At 33.3% G+C, this 24,049-nt stretch overlaps 1 protein-coding gene across 7 annotated transcripts; it reads left to right on the forward strand.

Moving 5' to 3' along the window:
* Positions 1–4,143: 4,143 nt before the first annotated feature.
* LOC137811365 (ENHANCER OF AG-4 protein 2-like) lies at positions 4,144–23,393 on the forward strand. 7 transcript variants are annotated; one of them, XR_011081070.1, is made up of 15 exons: positions 4,144–4,612; positions 4,722–4,758; positions 5,274–5,350; positions 7,429–9,369; positions 9,452–9,911; positions 10,493–10,601; positions 10,752–10,864; positions 11,314–11,492; positions 13,188–13,872; positions 13,955–14,447; positions 15,140–15,232; positions 15,445–15,545; positions 16,440–16,638; positions 19,497–19,602; positions 21,644–23,393. XR_011081070.1 is itself a non-coding variant. In XM_068613072.1 (12 exons), the coding sequence occupies exons 1-11, from the start codon at positions 4,502–4,504 to the stop codon at positions 15,513–15,515; spliced, it is 4,332 nt and encodes a 1,443-aa protein (XP_068469173.1). In that variant the 5' UTR covers positions 4,144–4,501; the 3' UTR covers positions 15,516–15,545; positions 16,440–16,749. The 7 variants fall into 7 exon arrangements, 2 of the variants coding, with proteins under 2 accessions (XP_068469173.1, XP_068469190.1); XR_011081055.1 differs by lacking the exon at positions 4,722–4,758; XR_011081062.1 differs by lacking the exon at positions 4,722–4,758 and having other exon boundaries at positions 21,653–23,393.
* The last annotated feature ends 656 nt before the right edge of the window (positions 23,394–24,049 follow it).

Genomic DNA, 24,049 nt, shown 5'->3' on the forward strand with positions numbered 1-24,049 from the left:
TTATTCTCTTCAATCTTGTCTGTTACCAAGTGAATTTTAAGGTACACTAACCTCACATTTCATCAGCAAAAACTCTCCCATGTCAAGGTATTGTCATTAGACAACAATTGATCTTCATAATTTTCTTCACAATGTCCACCTATTTCTCCCATCAACTATTTATGATTATAACTTTTAAAAGCTGTTGCATTCAATAAAAAAACAATTCTTATAACTCTTGCTGCTTAACTATGCGTTTTTTAACGATTCTTTTTTTATAATTTAAAAAACTATTAATTTCTCTATTATTATGAAACTCTTAAAAATGGAATTATTTGGCAATCGACATTTATTTTGTCTGTAATAAAGATATTGAGCCGGTTTGAATTATTTTGTCTTCATATTCTAGTTATATAATTTTTTTTGGCATTTACAGTCGTTTATAAAATTTAAAAATGCTTTTAGGTTTTTTATAGAATGAGATTTTGATTTTAGTTATTATTATATATATTATTTTATTTTTTAATTTAATCTTTAAAAGTCTATACTAATTGTTTTCCAACATATTCTAATGTGTTTAATTGAAAGTGAAAGTGGCTGCGTGTTAGTGTTTGTTTAATAACGTATGATGTCTATATTGGAAAACAGCTGTTAAAGATAAATAATTATTCGATTTTTGAAGATAGAAATAATTGTTTTTTAAATTTATCTTAATAGAAAATAAGAAAACTGAAATCAAAATCGATATAATTTATAAGGGTTTGAAATATTGGATTCTAATTTATAATGATTTTAAGATAAGCTTTTAAAAAATAAAGTATTCTGATGGGGCATTGACATGTTTGTAATATAGACAAATGAATATATCAGAATGCTTTTTTTTACAGGATTAAATTAACTCAGTCACACACATATATATATATATATATATATATATATAAATTCATGATTAAATTACTTTCAAACCATTGGCAGAAACAATTATTGATATGGTTTTTAAATAATTGTGGTAAAATAAATAAAATTTTCATACGTAGTAATTTATGATTCAACGATTATATAAATTGTTTTACGTTATGTTATTGACATATGTTCTCATAAATATAATAATGCAAATTTTTTAATATGTATTTTCAACATGCATCTTAAACATTAAATATAATATTTTTCATTAATATTAGTTATTTAAGGAAAATTAAATACTATTTAAGACCCAGAATAAAAATATTTAATATTGTGTTCATAAGATTGAATTCATAATTTTATAGAATATTTTGTCATTTACCCGTCTTTAGTTTTATCAAAACAGTTTTAACAATTTATGAATAAAAAGAGTTAACTGTGTAGTTATATTTAAAAAGTAAAAATATATAAAATAATATAAAATATGTTATTTATATTTAATCGATGGTTGAACAATAAACTTTACTAAAAAATTAAATAATTGAGAAGTGACCATGTTATTTTATAAAAAAAGTTTAAATGAATAATAATTATTTTAAGCTATTTTTTAAAATAACTTGATTTCTATAGCAATATATAAAATGTCAACAAGAAGTTTTACAGATAGTTGTAATTTAGAAAGTTGATTCAATAAAATGCTACATAAGCTAGTTAGTTTTAATAGAATTTTGAAAAAAATAAATTCTTAAATAAAACTTTTAAAATATTTAAGAAAACTATATTTATTTATAACTATTGATATAATTGTTTTGAATTGGTTTTTTATTACTTGAATTGAATTTTAAAATAATCTGTTATTGTATTAAATTTTTATTTAAAATAAACATGAATGCTTATAAATTATTATTTTTTTATAAAAACTCATTTTAATTAATGCTTAAAACTTATTCTTTTTTATAAAATATATTCTAATAAAAGAAATTAAAAAATATGATTTATGATGCTTAATATAAATGATGTAACTTAAATATGTTAGAGAGAAAAACTATTCACAACAAAATTGGTGAAAAAATGTGATTATTTTTATTTAAAAAATGTTCTACAATTGAAAGAAGAATAACTATTGTGTTTAAGTAAATAAAATAGATGTATGTTTTGATTTTTTTTCTAACACCTAAACCCTAAACCATAATATGTTACGAGGTTCTGTATGCACATTTTGCTTTTAGATGTAAAAAATAATTCATGCATAACGTGATTTACCCTTCATGGAGAGACAGAGGTAAACTCTTTAATTCTCCATCTAATTGATCTGATTTGCTCATATGACATTTTAAGTCCGGAACATACAGATAATTGCAAAATTATTCTCATGTATAACGTGATTCACACCTCATGCAGGGATAAAAGGGTAAACTTCCCATCCCATTTCTCTCATTTGCTCACAAGACGTTTCGCATCTAAGACATACAAATAATTGCAAAATTTATTCTCATGCACAACGTGATTCACCCTTCATGCAGGGATAAAAGGGTAAACTTCCCATCCCATTTCTCTCATTTGCTCACAAGACGTTTCGCATCTAAGACATACAAATAATTGAAAAAATTATTCTCATGCATAACGTGATTCACCCTTCATGCAGGGATAAAAGGGTAAACTTCCCATCCCATTTCTTTCATTTGCTCACAAGACGTTTCGCATCTAGGACATACAAATACCATTTATCTCATTTGCTCACAAGACGTTTCGCATCTAAGACATACAAATAATTGCAAAATTTATTATTCTCATGCATAACGTGATTCACACCTCATGCAGGGATAAAAGGATAAACTTCCCATCCCATTTCTCTCATTTACTCACAAGACGTTTCGCATCTAAAACATACAAATAATTGCAAAAATTATTCTCATACACAATGTGATTCCCACCTCATGCAGAAACAAAAGAGTAAACTTTCCATCTAATAGAAAATGTTTTCATACAAAAATTATTTAGTTATAGTCGTTATCTTTTACTAATATAAATTTAGCTAGTTAGTCGAATGAGAAAAAACAAAACTTATTTCATACCCAAAACATATAAATCATTGCAAAAATTCTCCTGATGAATGACATGATTCACTTCATGCAGGTACAAATAAACTCTCTAACCCACTTTTCAATTCCTCTCATTTCCTCCATGTGTGAGGGACACATATGCCTCCATCATCAGCTTTCTCCAATACAAATATTTGCTAATTAGTTGTTGTAAACATTAAAGTGCACCAAAATTCTCAATCACAATTCACATTCAACAATGATTTCGTCAATTCAAACACATCTCTAGAATTTAACATTAATGAATAAGAGAGAGAAATAAAAAAATGTTTTAATACAAAAACTCTCTTTCTGGATCTCTGTCTTTTTCTAATCCAAAATCTTATCAAAACTAGTTAGTGGAAGGAGAAAAAGTGAGACGCATTTAGCATCCAAAACATACAAATCATTGCAAAATTTGGTTATATACCTAATGTGATTGACCTTCCATGAAAGTAGAAAGGGATAAAATTCTCAAACCATCCAATTCCCTAATTTCCTCTCATGTGAGAGGAGGCACATACTTACACATCCTTGCATTTCTTTGCACACAAATTTTGGTTAATAAGTTGTTCGAAACATAAACAGTAAACCAACCTTCTCAACTTATAATTCACCTTCAAGAGTGAATTAGTTTCTCCAGATACACAGTTAAGATTTATCATTAATAAAAAAGAGAAAAAAAAAGAAAAACGTTTTAATATAAAACTTTCTTTTTATAATCTTTATCTTTTCCTAATCCAAACTTACAAAAACAAGTTAGTAGATTCTCAAATACATTTTAACTTCTAATTTTATAGTTTTAAATAATTTTATATTCACACTAAAACACTGACTAAATATGTAACCAGACTCTTTAAAATACAATTTTTTTTAGAATATAGTATTAAATTTTGAGTGTACACTTTTTATATATACAATTATTGTTACTTAAAAGATGATTTTAACATGTTTAAAAAGTCACAGATGAGATATGTGATAAGTTTGTTAGTTTCTATGTGTATTAAAACTAGTTTTTAGCATACTATTGTATTATCTTTGATCAAATTAATCTATCTAACTGAGATAAAAACATTAGCACAATATTTTTATGTTTAAATAAGTTGACCTATATAAATAATTTTCATAGAAAAAATTGGTATTTGAAGTGATAAATGCTATGATCTAACAAACAAACATTGTGGGTAGTGTGAAAACCCAAAAAAGAAAAAGATCAGAAAATTCCCATTAGGTCCCATACTCTTTGTGTCCAAAGCCATTCTTACAGAACAAAAACAAAAACAAAATCTACTATTCTCTCTCTTCCTCTTCCTTCTCCCTGCGACCGTCTCGATTCGCAATCCTTGCAATTCCTTTAGTCTCAGATTCTCTTCCTTCCTCTTCCGATTCTCTGCCCTCCGCCGCCGCTGAAACCAGCGCAAGATCCCCGCGGCGCTTCCGCGGGATTTCTCTAGGGTTTTCTGATCTTTCGTTCCTTACCTTCTTCCAGGACGTCGTTTTTCAATTGCGCTCACTCTGTGTAGCGTCCACGAGCCGCCATGGCTCCCGGGCGTCGACGCGGAGGGAACAAGGCCAAGGCCAATGGCCACTTGAGTTTGGGCGATCTCGTGCTTGCTAAGGTCAAGGGCTTTCCCGCATGGCCTGCTAAGGTCTCACTCTCTTCCTTTATAACTTATTTATTCTTCAAAATTATCATAACTAGTTCTTCTGTTTTGCTCTGCATATCTCATATATATCTTTTTGACTGCTAATTTTCAGATTTTCAGTGACGGCATTGTTAGGCTATTTTGCTAAGGTTTTGAATGGTTCAGTATGACTTTCAAGTTTTTTTTTTGTTAAGTTTGTGGAATTGCTTGGATGAGGAGTTTTACTTTGTTAATGTGATGTGTTAGAGATCCTTCATAGTGATATAGGTATAAAGTAAGTAGGAATTAACTTCGTTGATAAGGTAGCGTTTAGGATTGAGTTACTTCTAAATCCAAATTAAATGGTATCAGAGCGATATAGTTGTTATTGAGCTTATTTGACAAGCTAAGCTGTTTTCGGATTTGGTGAGCGGGTGTTTTGGAGACTTCACCCCCCGACTAGTAATAGTGTGACTAAAATAGTACCTAAAGAGTGAGTTAGGTACAAATTGAAATTCTAAGATATGATCTACCTTGCTTTTAGCGCACAGAAGTTGTTTTGGTAAATTTGATCCGCCGTCCAATTTTACGAAGTTCCTTTCTGCATGTTATAAGGTTTTCAGCTTATGGTTATTATTAGCATAGCATAGCACCGATGATGCTAATTTTGTTGTATTTTTTTCAGATAAGCAGGCCTGAGGATTGGGAGAAAATCCCTGATCCAAAGAAATATTTTGTTCAATTCTTTGGTACAAAAGAAATGTAAGCCTCTTTCACTCGATTTCTCTTGTGACTTGTATGCAGTTAAAAGATATAAATGCATAGGTTGCCAAGTGGTCTGATAAATGGTGTTAAGTTCCACCGGAATGTCTGCTATTAAAAGAGGAACTATTATGTGAACTAGTAAAGAGGAAGACTCTTAATTTGTCTAGCATGTTGTATAGTTTGGATTTGGAGAAATGACGGAGGGGGCATATGTTGTCAAGCTTGTAGTAAAGTTTGGATGAGAAAAAATGAGAGGTGACATGCAGAATCATGGAAAACATACCCTATCCCTTGCTGTCTCACTATATATGAGCATCTATTTTGAGCTTAAGAGATTGTTTGGTGGTCAAGATATGATAGGATACATGACTAAGATAGGAACATGATTGGATAAAGTAAGATAAACATACTATTTGGTGTTTGGTGCACACCATGATAAGGACCAAATAATGATAGGTGGTGGTGGTGGTGATGATGATGGTAGTGACAATATTGACAACGATGGTGACAATGACTTCAACAATAATAACGAGATGGTAGCAACATGCAGATGACAACGGTTGTAGTGGTGGTGATGACAATGGTAATAATAAGATAATGGTGACAATGATGAAGATAGAAGTGATTCTTGGTGATACCAATGTAGTGGCAGTTGCACAATAGAGATGACAACAATAATAATTATGGTAAAACAATGGTGGCAAAAGTTTTGGCAACAATAGTGGAAGTGGTGGTGGTTGCCATAACAATTGTGGTGGTTTTATTATGAGATTGATGATGTCTGGTGTCTAATTGGCAATGTAAATATTTATTCTCATTATTTACTTGTAGTGTATAATGACTTTGCAATCAATGGAGGACTAACATATCTAAAATATTAAGCTATTAGGTTAAGCCCAAAGAAAGGTTTATATCCCTAATACACCCCTCTTGACAAGGTTCTTTTGGCTTAAAGAATGGACAATGCACATCATTTAAACTCAACTGAAAAAATGGGAGTGGTGAGAATGTGCTGTGTTATTCCTAATTACTTAGTCTTGGAGTAGAGACTATAATTTGGTAAAAGCTTAAGCTATTAGGTGGAGGCATATAGGGATGATTTTAATTTTTTTATCTGTAACATATGTTTCTAAGATTATGTGTCTTAAGAGAAAGACAACAACCTCTGATGTGGCTGAAGATATTATTGTGTGTGTAAAATGTGTTCCTTTTCTTTAAACATAAGGATATTCTGTCATAATTCATGCAGTTGGGGATAAGAGATGAATTGACTGTTACAGAAAGGATTTAACAGTTTATTTGACAAAGTTTGAGGTTTCGGTTGTGTAATTTAGTTAAATCATCTGTGTTTTTTAAGGGATGGTGGGGTTTAATCCTGTCTAGATACCTACAATACCATGGTCCATGGTACTTGAGTGTATCCAAAGAGTAAAGGACAGAGGAGGAGTCATATACCTAATGAATTAGATGGTCAGAGTATGTAATTTATTCTTTTTGAGAAAGAGAGAGAATTGAATTTTGGGGATTTAATTTGATTTACAGTGGAACATGGTGCTTGAATTTTCAATCCTCTTCCTGAAACGCTTGATTTTGTGGTTATAGCTATGACCTTTGAACTTCTATGTAGTTTTTTAGACCTTCCAACATCAATGAAGATATTAATTCTTGATCAGCAATGGCCCTATCGAAAACTTGTTGATGAGTGGCTTGAGAAATTTTCAGTGTTTGATGAATCTTTTTAGAATTGAGACTGTATCCTTCATGTTAAAGGGCTTAAACAACTCTTTTAAGCTCATGTATATTTTCTGTTGTTTTTTTTTTGTTCTTAAGGTTCTTTTATCCTCTGCTCTGGTAGTGTCTTGACTGATTTATTTTTGAAGTAAAAGATAACAATATTTTGAAGTTTAATGTTATACTATGATTTCACTATTTTCTTTCATTTAGCCCCCAGATTAATAAAAATAAAACTTGTATTTTGTTCCTTCATGTTAATTCTTTTTATTATATTGAATGTTGAATGTCCTGCATTTTATTTTCTTACAATTGGGCTTATGCTGTGTTATTTTCCTTTGCAGTGCTTTTGTTGCCCCAGCAGATATTCAGGCATTTACCAGTGAGGCTAAAAATAAGCTGTCAGCTCGTCTTCATGGCAAGACTAAGCACTTTTCCCAAGCTGTGAAGGAAATATGTGCAGCATTTGATGAGATGCAGAAACAGAAGGCTAGTGGTTTGACTGATGACACTGACGATTCTCATATTGGTTCAGAGGCTCCTTCTAATGATGGGGTAGTAGTTAACCTTAAGGATGCAATTGACTCTGTGTTATCAAATGCAGAGAAAGATAACATCGATATGGATAATGTTGGTTCTAATCTGGAGCACTGTACACAAAGAGTAGGGGAGAATGACAGCCTAGATGAAAAATACTCTGTATCCGACCATCCAAACGAAAGTTCTTCTGTTTCATCACCAGTGATCAAAAGTAAATTATCCATGGGTTCAGAGCCAAAGAAGAATGCTAACAAATCAAGTCTTAAAGGTGCTAGTAATGTTAATGATTTTGGGCAAGATGATAATAGACACAGTGGTATAACAAATGGGACCAAGCCAAGAAAGCTTGTCAATGGCTTGCGAAAAAGAAGTGAAGCTGCAGGTGATAGAGATAGAAATGGTGGATCATCTACTGGAGTTCTTAAGGAGGGAAATTGTACTGGTCGTGGTGACCTTTCTAGGTCCAGAGAGACAATGAAAGCTGGGAAGAAAAGGAAAACGGCATTTGATGTTAAATTGGATTCTCCAGACACTCTTAAATCAGACAATAATGGTAATACTGGGGAAAAAGATAGCATCATGACAAAAGTCAAAACAAGTCTTGAGGTAAAAAATGAGTTCCCTGAGATCTTGTTTGATTCCAAGGATGCCGATGGTAAAAGTTCTAGTTTGCGGAAGAAGATGCAACTTCATGGAACCTATAATTTAGGGGAAAATGAATCTTTACATGCTACCAAGAAGTTGAAGCGCATGGATACCAATGATGATTCAACTTTGGGATATCCTTCAAAAGTTCTGAAAAGAACTTCGCCGGGTTCTACAGTTATTGAAGACAGACCATTGAAAAAGTCAGAAATGAAGAAGTCTACACCAAATTTGAAAACAGAAAAAAGCTTGTCATCAAGGGGTCAAATTAGTGGTGCGGGTTCTGATGATTCTGTCCATGAGCTGCTGTCGGCGACTAGACATCCGATCCAGGTTCAAAGAGTTATGCCTGATTCTTCAATCATTGCATCTGAGGAAAAGAAAGAAAGGAATTATCTCAGACTGAAAGGTGATACAAGTAATGTTATGATAAAACAAGTAGAGAGGAAACGCAGAGCTGTTTGTCTTTTTGATGATGATGATGACGAACCTAAAACTCCTGTTCATGGAGGAGCTGGAAAGAATGTTAAATCGTCTTCTGTTTCAGAGGTCAAGAAGAGCAACAATGCACACTCTGAAAAGTCTGATGTTCCACTGGCTCAAAGAATTTCTAGTGAGCTGGAGGATACCCATTTGAAGGAGCCACCATCTCAATTACATAATGACAGTTTGTCAATCAAGCTGCCACTAAAAGAGAAAGATAGAGAGAAAGATGACAAAGTGATCCCTGTGCATATTCCTCATAGTCCTGAAAAATTAGATTTGAAGCAGCTTCCCTCCAATGCAGCAAAATTGAGCTCTGTCTCTCCACTAAAATCACCTCAACTGGTACCTGCAAGTAAGTCAAATGCGGAGCGGAATAAAGCTTCCAAACTGTCACTTAAAGTTTCCAGTAATGCTACTCAAAAGAGGGCTGATCATGGGCCTTCAAAGTATTCACATAACTTTAGCTCTTCTCAGAATGAAGTTGCTACACATAAAAAGAAGCTTGCATCGTCGGCGGAAATTTCTAAAACTACACCAGAGACATTGTTTCAGGCAGTTGAAGTTCCTGTTTCAACCATTGGTTTGAAGGATACTGATGCTCTACATGTTGATAGGTAAACATGCTTTGTTTTTTGTTTTTGTTTTTTTTTATTATTCTCTGATCCTTCTCCCTCTTGTTTCTGTATTTTATTGAAGATTGGAAGTAAGCACAGAAGATAAAAGTACTATGAAGCATCTTATTGCTGCTGCCCTGGCGAAAAGGAAACAGGCCCATTCACAATTTATTCCTTCTGGCTTTCCCAATGTTCAGGGGGAAACTCCTAGCCCGTCTACAGTTCAGCCATTTCTGTCTGTCTCGGGCAATTTTTTGCATGCAGATATGCAAGGAGTTTATGAGCAAACATCATTGGTTTCTCCACCAGCTAAAGAACATCATTCTGCTTCTTGGAATCAGCTTGATGCTGATGAAATTGAGGATAGAAGAGTTGATTCAGAGCAAAGGGGTATAGGAGGCTCACTGAGTGGTGGTACCGAGGCTGCTGTTGCCCGGGATGCTTTTGAAGGAATGATTGAGACATTGTCGAGGACCAAGGAAAGTATTGGTCGTGCAACCCGTCTTGCCATTGATTGTGCCAAGTATGGCATTGCCAACGAGGTATGCTTGATTATTATTTATAGTTTTAGTTAAGAGTTGTGCATTGGGCAATGGCTTTCCTCCAAATTGTTTCCCAGCTTTATGAGCGATTAGAGAAAATGGAATTGCTGCAGAAAATTGTCTTAATATTTAGTTTAATGAGAACACTTTGATTCAATTGTTGGCAAGGTTTTTTTTAGTTATGTTGGAAGTGTGAGGATTGGTATCCCTAATACATTGTCAGTTTGATTGCATGGAAAGTTCAGCCTGTGGATAAGTGTGTGAGGCTAAGCCATAAGTTTATTGATTGTAAAGGTCTTGGAACATTGTGCTATTAATATGGTCTAAATTTTAGTTTAAGTACTATTAGTTGTGTGGTTTGTGTTAAATTTTCTTGCTTATATGATTGTTATAATGAATTTTTGTCATATAGAAAAGCTTTAGTAAGAACATCAAGATCCATAGAAGATAAGAATTGTATCTTTTTTGTTTCATTTATATTTTAGTTGGTGATCATTCCTAAATGTTATTCTTTGGCTACTGATTTTGGAGTGCTGTTAATGTAACTGTTGTGGACTTACTTCCTAGTCCTTTTTGTTCAGGTTGTTGAACTTCTCATACGAAAGCTGGAAAATGAAACTAGTTTTCATCGCAAAGTGGATTTGTTTTTTCTTGTTGATTCTATCACCCAGTGCTCACATAATCAAAAAGGTGGGTGATTACTGGAGATATTACAATAGAATACTATTAGCAATTGTTATCACAGTTTTTGCCTCCCTGTAGTCTCCTACCAAAATTTGTTAGTTTGGGTAGTAGTCTTTTCATGGCATTGATTTCCCTAATTGTATAGGAAATTTTTAGGCATTGCAGGAGCATCCTACATTCCCACTGTTCAGGCAGCGTTGCCACGTCTTCTTGGTGCTGCTGCTCCCCCTGGAGCTAGTGCCCGTGAAAATCGCCGTCAGTGTCTCAAGGTCAGCTCCTTCTCCCTCTCCGAGTTAATATTTAATGACAATAGGAATTGCATCAAGAGGAAAGCAGAGCAGTAGAACTAGGGGGAGGTTAAGATTTTAACTAATAACATAATCAACATATTGAGATATCTTGGACGACATTCCACTGCAAATAATAGAGGCAATGAAAATTCAACCTTTCTGCCTAACATTGACATTATCTATGTTATGCTTATTCAGTCACAAGCTTTCTCAAAATCCAGCTTGAAGATTGAACCCTCATGATTCCCTTTCCCCAGATTTTCTCTACCTGTTTAAATTGCAAGAATTTCCATTACTTGACTTTGGCTGCAATCTATGTGTAATGAAAGGGATTTGTTTAAATAACTGGATTAAGTTTTATTTTTCAAAGGCACAGAAGTTTGGTGGATATCAGCTTTGTTTTATTTTCTATTTTGGGTGGATTGCAGGTTTTGAGGCTGTGGCTTGAGAGGAAAATTTTTCCTCAATCAGTTCTTCGCCGTTACATGGATGATATTGGAAATGATGATATTACGGTTAGCTCATCTCTCAGACGTCCATCTCGTGCAGAGCGAGCTGTGGATGACCCTATTAGAGAAATGGAAGGCATTGTTGACGAATATGGAAGGTGTGGTACTTGTTTTGTCAATTTTTAGACTGGCTGCTTTTATTAAGTTTGTGTTCATCATATATTTTACAATTATTTTATTCATCCTTACTCGAATCAAGGATAGAGCGTGAAGTTCAAATAATTAAATAGGGCAGCATAAACAACCACGGAGGTTACTTTTATAACTACTGAATCCCGATTGTGCTTGAGGTGCAATGATGAACAATATAGGTTGAAATAAGAGTTAAAAAACTGAAAAATACACAAAATGCAAAAAAGAACTGTCAATTTTAACTATAGTAATGTTAATACATTGTTTGATTAGAGTTTAGCACATTTAAGTCCTGATTAAGAAACTTACAAGTTAATAGAATAGAGTGAAAGAAAAATTAAAATTATTGATCTAGTATAATTGTAGGATACTATCATATTATCCTTAACACTAGTTTTACTTTAAGCATTGATCATGTAGGAACTAATTAAGCATGTGTAATGTTATAAAACTATGGTATGAAAAAAATTATGCATCTTGAAAAATGCTGATCACATTGTGGTGGCAAGATTTTGTTGTGTGTATTCTAGTGTTATCAAGCTTCTTGTCACTTGACACTCTCCTTGTACTCTTGAACAAGGTTATCAAACTCGAGAGTTTATGTAAACATGAGGGAGCTCCGTAAACTCTATTAGTAAACTTGTAAGAGTATACATCATATGAAAAAAAATTAATTTCTATAAATAACATACTAATTCAATAGTTCAATAGCATAATAAGCAAAATAGTTGAAAAAATAAGTCCATAGTACTAAAATAATTGCATTTAGTACTGAATGACTACTATATAAGTTCAAAGTGTACCAAATAAATAAGTTCATACAAATATTGCAAAACATAAATTGTTAAAGTGATAGCAATTAAATAACTAGAAATGGACAAAATGTCAAGTTTCTATGTCCAATTCTCTAATGATATCATTATCTGTGTCATCATCTTCGTCACCATAAACTCTTCCCTAGATGTTATATTATCAAAATCAAGTGCATCCAGAGTTGGATCTCTTTGTTGCTCCATCTAAGTCAACATTTCCACAATCATATTCACAATGAGCTTGCTTAATCTCAACATCATCATCTCCTCTTTAGTTATCCAATTATCATCATACTCAATATCACATCAAATGGAAGAGCAACAACTATCTTGATATGCTTATTTTTTAACTTCAAGTTATACATCACATAAACCAAATCATTCATCTTTTCGAGTTCTTCTCTTTGTATGAACCTATAATTAAATATGAAATTCTAGTAAATATAAACCAAATAAAGAAAATTATAAATTATAAATAGCTTAAATTATCATTTCAAATGAGCTACAATTATGCTCACATTCATAAGAACTACAAGTCAAGCTCAAAACTAGGATCACAAACCTCTTCAACTTCGGTGTGCCATGATATATAAAATTTTTCTTTATGTCCTTGGTATTATTCTATGTGAGATGAACTGTAAAAGGGTCAGGAATTCGTATCATTCGGACTGGAAATACTAAGTATCATTTTCTACATTTGTTCATGGCTTGCATTTATGGATTTTAGTTTGCTGCAATATTTATTAACTTCTGTACTGTTTATTTTTTTCTTGTTGTTTACCATTCTGTTTGCTTTAAATAGTAATTCTATTTCTGATTCGTGTTATATTCCTGGATATTGTGTATCAGTAATGCTACATTTCAACTGCCTGGCTTTTTATCTTCACATGCATTTGAAGAAGATGAAGATGAATACGAAGATGATATACCAACGAAATTGTGTAAGGAGACATTTGATGCATCTCCAGCAGATCCCACCCATACCCTTGGAGAATCTGAAACTTCTACTGTTACCCCAAATGACAAGCGCCATTGTATCTTAAAGGATGTGGATCGTGAGCTGGAAATGGAAGATGTTTCAGGACATCCAAAGGATGAAAGGCCCACATTTTTTAACAGTTCCGATGAAATTGATTTGCAGCTTCAGTTGTCAGATAGAAATTTGGATCTGACTCCAAACATTTCAGAAGAGATGTCAGCTTCTCCTGAGGGCTCTCCTCCTTTGCCACTTGATTCACCTCCTCCACCCCCACCATTGCCTTCATCACCACCGCCCCCTCCTCCTCCATTATCACCATCTCCTCCCCCACCCCCACCACCCCCAATGTTGCAACCCCCACCACCCCCAATGTTGCAACCCCCACCTCCTCCTTTACCACCATCAGCCCCTCCAGTGTCCTTGGCTCCTCAATCATCGGGACCAGCTCGGCCACTTCTGTCCCAACCATTACTGCCATCTCAGTCGTCACATCAGTCATCCCCACAGTTGGGGTATCAGCAGAGTGTACCTCATGATTTTAGTGGCACAAATAATGTAAGAATGTTTTTCTTTTGGTATCACTTGGTTATCAATTTATTTGAATTGTTGATTTTGATAAATGCCGTCATGCATGCAGGGTAACCAAATAGTTCCAATGGCTGGGAATTCTTTTCCTGGAGGTCACAATAATGCAGCTGTCAAGAATGAAGTATTTCCACAGCCACCTGCTTATGCTTCAACAGCAGGGTGCAGCTCCCAGGAACCTTCTGGTTTTAACCCTTCAAGGCAATTAGAGTACGGACAGAATGATATGTATCTAAATGCTCAAGTTCCTCAACCTAACCATCAATTTCAGCAGGGTAATCCCCCATATGCACAGAGACACACACATCCTGCCCCACCACAAAATCCACCAAATCCGTATCCATATTCAAATCCTACAGTTCAGCAACATCTTCCACATTCATTCCATCCTCCCTTCCCTTTACCATCTCTTCCTGATGGAAGGAGACAATTTGTTGCCGATGAGCAATGGAGAATGCCATCTAGTGAATATAAAACAAACAATCAACATAGTGTATGGAGAGGGAGAAATCCACCATGTCCTGGTCCACCCTATGGGCAAGAAGGTATGATCTACTTGGCTCCACTCTAAATGTTTGTCATTGTAAATAAAAATAGTTTCTTTTTCTTTTAGGCTTTTTCTTATGTGTATATTCAAGCTTGTTCACAGCTTATAGAGGTTGATATATTTTTGCTTACATTTTTATTACAAGTGAAAGTGATAGGCCCATAACTAAGGTGTATAAGAGAAGGGCTGCCATAAGCCCAATGATATTGATGAAAGCCTCAAAGTGTATGAAAAAAAAGGGAGGGCATGACCACTAAAGATGGACAATTCAGGTGAGAAAGGAGAGAGAAATAACCGAAGGATGACAAGTCTCATTGAGATTGGGGGAGAGTGATATGGGTAACATTTGAAGAATAATGGAGTTGTTTGTAAATAGGATTGAGGGAGACAGGGAAGGGGGGAGAAAATATTGCGTAAAGATTGGGCAAGCCTGCTGGTTTGATGAGGGAGGAGTTGTTGCTAAAATATTCCTGTTCTGCATTTTTTGTTGCTAATCAGTATCTACTTGCATGGACTATTTCGTTTTTGCTTTTTCATAGTTCAATACATATACTTTCTACCTATCAATTAAATTGTCTGGTTTCTTATCTGAAAGCATTTTAGTTCAACTGTTGTTATTTTTATTTTGTGTTGTTTGTGCAAGCAATCTAAATGTTGTTTGTAAACATTGTTTTGATTACGGTGATGAAGGTCATTTTCAGCCATCATTTGAAAGGACACCAGTAACCACTGTAGGTTTTCAGCGACCAATTTCAAGCAACCTACCTGTTGCTCCAATCTCAGGTGATTTGTAATATCTATCTATCCATCTAGTGAGATTTGAGATGTTAATCTGTCATACAATCTTGGGTTGGGTGGATGATTAAGATTATTTTAGTTAAACCAAATCTTAACCAACTATTTTAATTCCATGGTTGAGATTCACTACTCTCATGCACTTCTTTTTGAATTTATACTTATAAAACTAAATTTAGAATACATTTTACCCTTTTCAGGACATGGTGTACCTCAGATGATGCCCTGTAGGCCGGACATTTCTTCTGTTAATTGTTGGAGACCCACGTGAAGTTGAATGGAGTCTTCTTATTAGTTTTAGGTAAACTTTTTTGTGTTTGGGATTCTGCAACAATGGTTTAAGTGTGTGGCTGAACGAAAAGTTGCAATAGGTGATTGTTCAATACTTTTTGGCTTCCATGTCTCATTGACATGTTCGCATGTATCAAAATATTAAAAAAGGAAATGTTGAATAAAAATGAAAATGCAATAGTTTCTTTATTTGATACTTAGGAAGAGTATGATTATTTATTGTTAAATGAACTCCTATGCCTCTTGAAGTGCCACTTGAAGTTGTGATGTTGGGTAGTTTTGGCTGTCCGAAAAATCGGGCCACTGCTGAATATATTTTTGAGTTTTATCATCTTTGGTGTTTCTGTATTTGAACAGTTTGAAATTTATGTATATATATTACTGGAGGAAAATGAGAACTTTGATTTAGCTTATTCTCCTTGTTTTTCTTTTATTTCTCCCTCTTTTTAGTAATTTTCTTCAATAAAGAGGTAATGACCTCTAGTTATTTCCCTTCTATAGTGCTTGACAATGTGACATGATTGAAACATCAGGGATAAATCTCCTTGAACAATTTATTTTCTGAAAAAAAAAGTTATGGACTGCTTCTGTAGCCTGACATGTAAAATAATCGACTTCATACGTTTCCCCTTCATTTCCAAAATTGGTGGATAAGAACATTGGTAACTGAGTTCATTATTATCGGGTAACTCTTTCATGGAACTTTCCAAAACCCAAACTTAGGTTTATTCTTTGCATTGCAAGAGTGAACTTTGACTATTTAACCTCCTTGTATGTGGAATGAATTTCTTATAGGAAAAAAAGTTCTATATTATTCTATTTCTGTTTTTATTGAGAAAGAAATGTATGAGATTCCTTTCTCTCAATATTGCTATGTTGATTGTTACTGCTTTTTATCTTTCAGTGGTTTTGCTGGTGGATCAACATGAAAGGTTAAATTGTGCCACAAAGTTAGATTCGCCTGTGTAGTACATACAACTTACCCTTGAAGAAAATTTTGAAAACTCGAGGAGGCTTTTGACAGGATTGTGTATATTGTAATTTTTCCTGACAATGTATCCCAGGAACATTTGCTTCCACCTTTAGCCCATGTTTTTCACTTGGTTAGTTTATCTGTTTCCCATCCCTTGTAATTATTACATTATATCTATATAGAAATCTGTTTCAAGTACTCAATTTTAACTGCAATAAATGAATGTTATTTTTATTTTCAATATTTTAAAAGGCTTGTTTTTTTGTCTTTGAATTTTCTTTTCCCATAGTTCATTGCACTTTCCTGATAAATAATATCATATTTCATGACTAAATGCCTCTTAGTTATCATAGTTTATAGGTGTATGTAAACCTCACTTTGAAAGTTGATTTTGTGACGTTTAGTTAGACTAAGTCTATTTTTTAAGATGATATCATAATCTATCCTAACAAGAATTGGTCCTGACAGTAATATTTTTTTACTCTTGAATTAACGGGATTGACATGTAATAATCATAATATTAGATATTTGCATATACGTTGGTATGTGATAATGTCAAAATTAGCATCTTAACACCTGTTAATTCAAAACTAACATAATAACTGTTAGGATTAAATTAACATATTTATTAAATGTTGTATATAGAAAACATATGTTAATTTTGGAGCCACTAAACTTATTAAACCTGTGAAATCATATCTAGCTGTACAAATGAATTTGTGCTTTCAAAGTCTGTGTGACACACTTAATGTTTTACTTTTTTAGGTGTATTCATTTTCTAAGGCAAATCACATATATGATGACAGTCTTCCTCCTCTTTCAAGGACTGTTTATATGTAAATGTTGTATGATTTATTAATTTATTCTAAGCATAAGTTGGATAACATGAGATGTTGTCTATTGATTTTTGCAGTTGTTATCCTTCTTTTTATAGACTTAAATTGGCACACTGTTGAGTTATTATTTTTTTATTTGGTAGTAGCCTTCCGGAATGGGGACCCATTCGAAGATACTAGAGCATTCCACTAGTTTCATTAAAATCTTTCACTGATGCCGATAGATTGGATTGCCTACAACTAACTGCCATTGTCAATAACTGAAATCAAAAGCTAAGCCTTTGAATCAAAATGCTTCAGGCTCTGGCATAAACTGACATCTTATATGCAATAGTTTTTATCAAAGAGTTAAGTTGCAATTAAGTTTAAAACTCTTTCCACCTATTTTGATAGAAGTGCAAGGTTGGAATTCTTTTAAATTCCATTTTAAAGACAACTTTCTTTCTTTTATTATTTTGAGATATACTATCTTTGCACAATTTGTTTATACATCCTTTTGGCCTACTTTAACCTTAATAGTATCTAACTTGTTAAGTTATTTAACGTGTTATAGTTAAAGCACAACAAAGTTATTATCACTGAGAAAGTCACAAGAGAAAGTTCTGTGAAAGCAGACATGTGCACATATAATTTTTATTCTGTCTTGATTCACCATTCTAAAACATTTTGTTATATTATTTCTTTCTCTGTATTGGAATTCACTTTTTCAGGAGTTTAATGATAGGGATAGAGACTAATGCTTTATATAATGCCTTCAATCTTTGTCTGAATGTGCTCATATTTCTTCACAGTGAGGGTACTTTATATTATTGGTATTCTTATGGAAGTTTTGTTACTAGTTTTCACTCATTCCCCTACATGTGAACCCTTCCTTCTTGACCAGTCCATTAAAAAATTTGAAACACCTCGTAGTCTTCTGTCTAACAAGTTCATGTAGTTAATACCATGATCATGTTCCAGTTTTATAGAAAATATAGTTGAACTTGAGGCATTTCTGATATTAGTACTTTGGTGCAAGGGTAGTTTGGGAATGCTCTCATTTTTGTTGTGCGTGAACTTAAAAAACTTATGCTATTTACTTGTTCTATTTTCCTTCTTCCTTGACATTTCTCGTTTTTTTAGAAGGGAAATTATAAATTAGGGGAATGCTGATGATAAAAGGGACATTGATTTTTGGACATGACTAGGATTTTTTCCTGAAACACACCTACCTGTGAAATTCTAGGATTTGAAGTGGCCCAAGCTTGGTTTACTTGATTAAAAATGTTAATAGAAATTTCTTGCGACTGAAATTATACATGAATTAGAATGAATGTGAAAGATATACTGAATAAAAAAAGTGAATAATCTGAAACAATTGCTCTTGTGTTTCAAATTTGAATCCTTTTTTCCATGGTTGTGTAATGAGTAGATGGATTAGCCGATTAGCAAGCTTTTGAATATGTACTTTTTAAATGCTTCTTCTTGGAGAAAGGGCAACAAATAAGTGATGTCCATTGCATTTACCCTTGAAGATTTTTTGAAACTGTGTTTGAAGGAAGGAAAAGACAGGTAGCTCTAAAAAGTATATTTGAGTGCAGCATGATAAGCTATTTATGCATTTATTTTTTACATGAGAGAATGCACGAACACTTATTACAAATTTTGAATGAAATACTACTTGACTCCTTGTTTATGTAATTTCTATAATTACCTTTACTGTTCTTTAGAAGCTCAAGCACTTGAATCTTTCTCTTGATACTATGGAGTTCTTGTTATTGTTAGCATAAGTCAGCTTGAATTGTGTTCAGCCTTGTTTTTTGTTGATATCTCTCCTTTTCATGTTCTAAAACTTGTTTCCCCCCCTTTTGTTTTAAATTTGGACTCAATGGATCAGTGTGTAAAAATTTTAAGTTATGTAACGAATTATCTTCCCCTTGTTTTTGACATAAAACTAAGATGCATTTTTTTTCCACCCTTTTCTTCAGTTGGATGCATAAAGTCATTCTCAGCGTTAGCATTGCATTGAATGTTGCCTTATTTCAATGTTGATGGCTTATGATGTAGCTTTTATTTATTTCACATTATGGCATAAGCATATATGACGTGTTCTGTCAAGTGATAACCTTTTGATATTGCTGAAAAGGAATTCTGAATATCTCGGCGATTTCAGGTTTTGTTAATGCCAAAGAAGATGGTGATCATTTTTTCATGTTTTGAATGTGATAACTGAACAAAGATTACAGTCCAACTTCACATAAAGACTGCTGATTATAGAGGTAATACTGTTGTGGAATTTAAGAACTGACCATGCTTCAGTTATTTCTTTACTTCGAGCACTCTGCTTGGAATCTATAGTTGTATGTAAACATAGTTCTTATTGGATACTTTTTAAGAATTCTAGTAATTCTTTTATGACGAGTTTGCATATATTGTACATTACAATGTCTTGGTTGTTTTCCTGTCTCGTTTAATGCATGCATTTCTCCATGCAATTTGAGTAATTTTTTTTCCTGAATTCTTACAGTAGGAAGTTGAAATGGTAAAGTTTGGTCATTAGGATCATAAATTTTCTCTGATTAATGGATTGAGTTTCCATCTGCCATATGATTATATATACAATTATTTGCCATGAAACATAGGGCTTAATCTGTCTTCATAGATATCTTGTTGTGTGTGCTATATATTTGCTCGATGTTTGTCTCCGCTTTTCCCACACAAGTTTGGAAGAGATGTTCGATATGTTTTGAGAATACAATTCATCAACTTCACTCAGGAATGCTTGAGGATTGGAAAGTAACACATTGTATATGGAATCATTTGATTCTGATAGAGTGGATCCAAGGGATAAGTAGTCTAAGACAGATAACATAGATGACAATCTTAGACGGTCAAGATAGTACTAAATCCCTGAATTTTTTTTGTCTTTAAGAGTTTATTTGAGGTTTTTCTTTTCCAAGATGTCTTCAATTTGAAACATATGATCGGTCAATTCCCAGTCCACTACATTGACTTAAATTGTCTGTTCACTACGCTGACTTCGATTGATTGATTATGTGGCTCACTCCATTATGAATAAAACGCCCTCTGATTTGTTCTTTCAGATTGTTAAGTTGGGATTAGTTCTATCCTTTAGTGTGTTATACTTCCTGTGAAGAAAAAAGAATTAGGTTATCGTATTAGATAGTAAATCAATCAAAGAGTAATTTTAGAAAACTTAAGGTACTTAAATTCTGGCACACGACTTGATTTTTGCTTCTTAAATGACTCAATACAAATTCTCGTGAAACAATTTGCATTGTATATGCTGTTGTCGCTGCTGTCTAAATTGAACACTACTTTTAAACTAGGCATGTTGTTTGATTATGTTATCAAGTATATTTTATTTACACGTTTTAGGCTGCTGTTCCTACGACAAATCTTAATATTGGATTGTTACTTTTAGGGGCATTTTCTTTATGTTTTTGTTTCTCGTTTTTATATCATGGATGGAAAAGTAGGGAGATATTTTGGTGTGCATGAGACCACAAATCATTCTTCAACTTGCTCTTTTATTCTTCAAATATCATCTTAGCTTTGTTCGCCAATTCATTTATTTTACTTGATTGCAATTGATTCCTTAGCTTCACAATTTCTCATGCTTAGTACGGTTTTTTCATTTGCCTTGTTGGTAGAGAACTTTATGTAAAACTGAAATACTGTATAGATAACTAATTCGTCTGAATTGAAAGTTTTACCGAATTGGGTAAGCATAATTCTTTTCACTAGCGGAATTGATACAAAGTGGAAGGGTGTTATTTAGGAGCAAATTTAATTCATTTCCAGTTAATGTGGGACTCGATGAATTTTTGTACATACTTCTTAAAATTGTTTTTTTTTTACTTAATAGATTTAAATAGCCATCTGTCGTTATTGAAATTTAATATTAGGCATGTGAAGTAGTAGCAAATTGTGCACTTCTGGATTGTTGAAATGAAAAACAAGCCTATGCAATGTTGTACACCATTGGAGATCATTTAAGAAAAACTACGGATCAAAATAAGCATTCTTCAGATTTATGTTCCAAGTTTATATAGTGTAGTTCGAAAGTTGACCGATGAAGGCAATAGTTTGTACATTTTTTTTAAGAGATAATACTTTTATTGAACAGATTGTGTAAAGGCGGGACCAGTTTTATAATATTAAGTTATTGGTGTAATTTGCATAATTAAAATAGTAGTTAGTTTAATATATTTTTTCATGTCTTATTTTGGCGTTGAAGATACGAAATTCGCAAGTAAGCTTTCGTGTAAGGCTAACATGTGGTCATTATTTTCGAAGTGTCTACAGAAAGTTGCAAGTCCAAAGGGAACGGTCTCAAATTTCGCAGTACAGAAAAGAGGGTGTTTAGATTCTTAACATTCTTGAGACGGTGTTTGAAAAAGGCTATTTAGGCATGTTTCATAGCCACAATATTTTAAAAGATTCAAGCAACCCAAATTTGCGGACAAAACCTGTATTTGGAGCTAGGAAACCCTTACAAGAAGAGTTGTGGACCTTCATCTAAAAGATTTACGGTAACAATATCTACATTTAAATTGACTGTGGTAAGGTGCAATTTTTTTTCTCCAATTTTACTCACTCTGCAAATTTCGTTATATCTATTTAACTTCCTATTTTAGAAATGTTTTACTTATTTTAGAAAGTTTAGTATTGCTGTCAATATAATTTAATGCTTACCAAATATTGTTTGTTCGCGTGTACTAATTTTGATTTTTAGTTTTAACGCTGACACAGTAGAAACTGAGGAACATGCAGAATTTTTATATTTAATCACCATTGTTTGGTAATTCTAACGTTTTATGAAAATCCAAAAAACAACCCTTGCGGATATGTTAACTTATTTATGTCCTGCTGCGGAACAATTTCGTAAGGTTATTGCAACTATGTAATGTTCTGCCCCGTAGACCAAGCAAACTAAATCGGGTACAAAATTTCCTGAACTTATCTTTAGTGCCATTCTAGGGCATTTTAAAGGAAGTTTCTTATTAATAAAGCTTTATTTTAGTGTGAATAACGTTTTCATTGATAAGAAACTTCCATTGCACATGTCAAAGAGACTGGTAAATGTAATATTAATATATTTTTCTAACATTTTTTACCTCACCCTATTGGTGTGAAAGCCAAAGGTCTGAGAACCTTAGAAAGGGCAAGAAAACTGGTATGATCACTAACTACATATACTAATCAAGTGCAGTTGTAATCCTGTTTTGGACCAGTTATTGGGGTCGGCAAGCCATCAAAGATAAGTTTTGCAATGGCTTCAGCTGAAATGGTATGTAAAACTGGTTTTAAACTGTTGAGGTTGGCTGAACCCATGATTTTGACATGACGAGTTTCATAATTTGCCTCCATCATACTAAATTGGCACTGTTCTTAAACTACCTGTTTGGAACAAGGTGTGAACGCTATTCGGTTAGCAGATTTCTGCCTCTGAGCTAGCCCATTTGTTGATCTTGTAGAAAACCCACCATTGCCTGCTTCCAGAGCAGCTCTGGAATACGCTTTCAGATTTATGATTCCTCCGGATAAGTGTAACATTCCTCTTATAAAGATCACTTTTTCTGGCTGCTACACCTGCCATAGTATCAGACCTCTCCAGACTATCAGTGACCAAACTAAAAGATTTTTGGTGGCGACTAAGAGTTTTGGGAGACCGTTGGTGAGTTTCGGTGGAGTGAACCGTTTTCTGAATATTTAAGGGACCTTTTTTGGTACTCTACCATGCTAAATATTTCAGATGTGCATTTCTTCATTTTTTGGTTTAGCTCCGTAATGACCTTGTTAAGAGCGCATGAATGGGATATCTTCTGCTAGGAGGACTTCCTTCTCAGCGGCTGGAATGATTCAAACAGTTCATACCTTGTATTATCAGCTGGACTCTCCTCTGTGTCATCTTGTCTGAAGGAATAACAATGCTTATGCTCATCAGCGATTTAAATCTTCATTACAAGTAATGATATATTCAAGCAAATTCTACTCAAATTTACTATGAACCTAGAAAGGGTAGCTAATATACTCAATTTTTTTATATTTGTAACTTGTGAGCATTTACATGGATTAAGATATCATCCAAATTGCCCATAAGAACATATTGTAACATAACAGTAGTTGTAAGATATCAACGTTAGAATCGTATTAAAATGCAGCATGTTAAACTAGCATAGCCCCTTCGCACACATCTTTTAACTTTAAAATCAATTAATACTAACTAAAAAGGTTTAGATTAAGTTGTGGTATTTACTGATATTCGTCAATTCAATAAATAAACTTACTCTGCAAAACTGGGTGGAGGGTGCTTTCCATTTAGTAGAATGTGAAGGTATTTAGAGCAAACTTCTGCATATCAGTCACAAGTCCATTCACCTTTCTTATGTCCGCAACCTACAGTTTTCCAAACCACAAAACTTCTTCAACAACTTACCAGAGAAATTTATACATACACCACAAAACATAGACTTCACACCATAATAAACTAACATTTAATTTATTTTTTAATTTAAAATATTATTAGATTATTATAATGGGTTGTCAAAGTGTATGTGTTTGACTTTGGTGCTAAAGATATCTTTTCCTTAACAATAACTTCAAACCATTTCATATCATTAAATATGGATCTCAATTCATTTTACTTGTACAAAAAGTTTTTTTGCCTCCAAAATCATTAGAAATATATGAAATTCCAAA

The sequence above is a fragment of the Phaseolus vulgaris genome, chromosome 11 (genome assembly GCF_000499845.2).
Source record: "Phaseolus vulgaris cultivar G19833 chromosome 11, P. vulgaris v2.0, whole genome shotgun sequence".
In the NCBI taxonomy this organism is placed as follows: Eukaryota; Viridiplantae; Streptophyta; class Magnoliopsida; order Fabales; family Fabaceae; genus Phaseolus; species Phaseolus vulgaris.

Coding starts and splice junctions, on each gene's coding strand:
- LOC137811365 (XM_068613072.1), top strand. CDS start 4,502: ATGGCTCCCGGGCGTCGACGCGGAGGGAACAAGGCCAAGGCCAATGGC. Junction 11,493..13,187: donor ATTGTTGACGAATATGGAAG/GTGTGGTACTTG, acceptor ATTGTGTATCAG/TAATGCTACATTTCAACTGC. Junction 15,233..15,444: donor ACCTGTTGCTCCAATCTCAG/GTGATTTGTAAT, acceptor TACCCTTTTCAG/GACATGGTGTACCTCAGATG.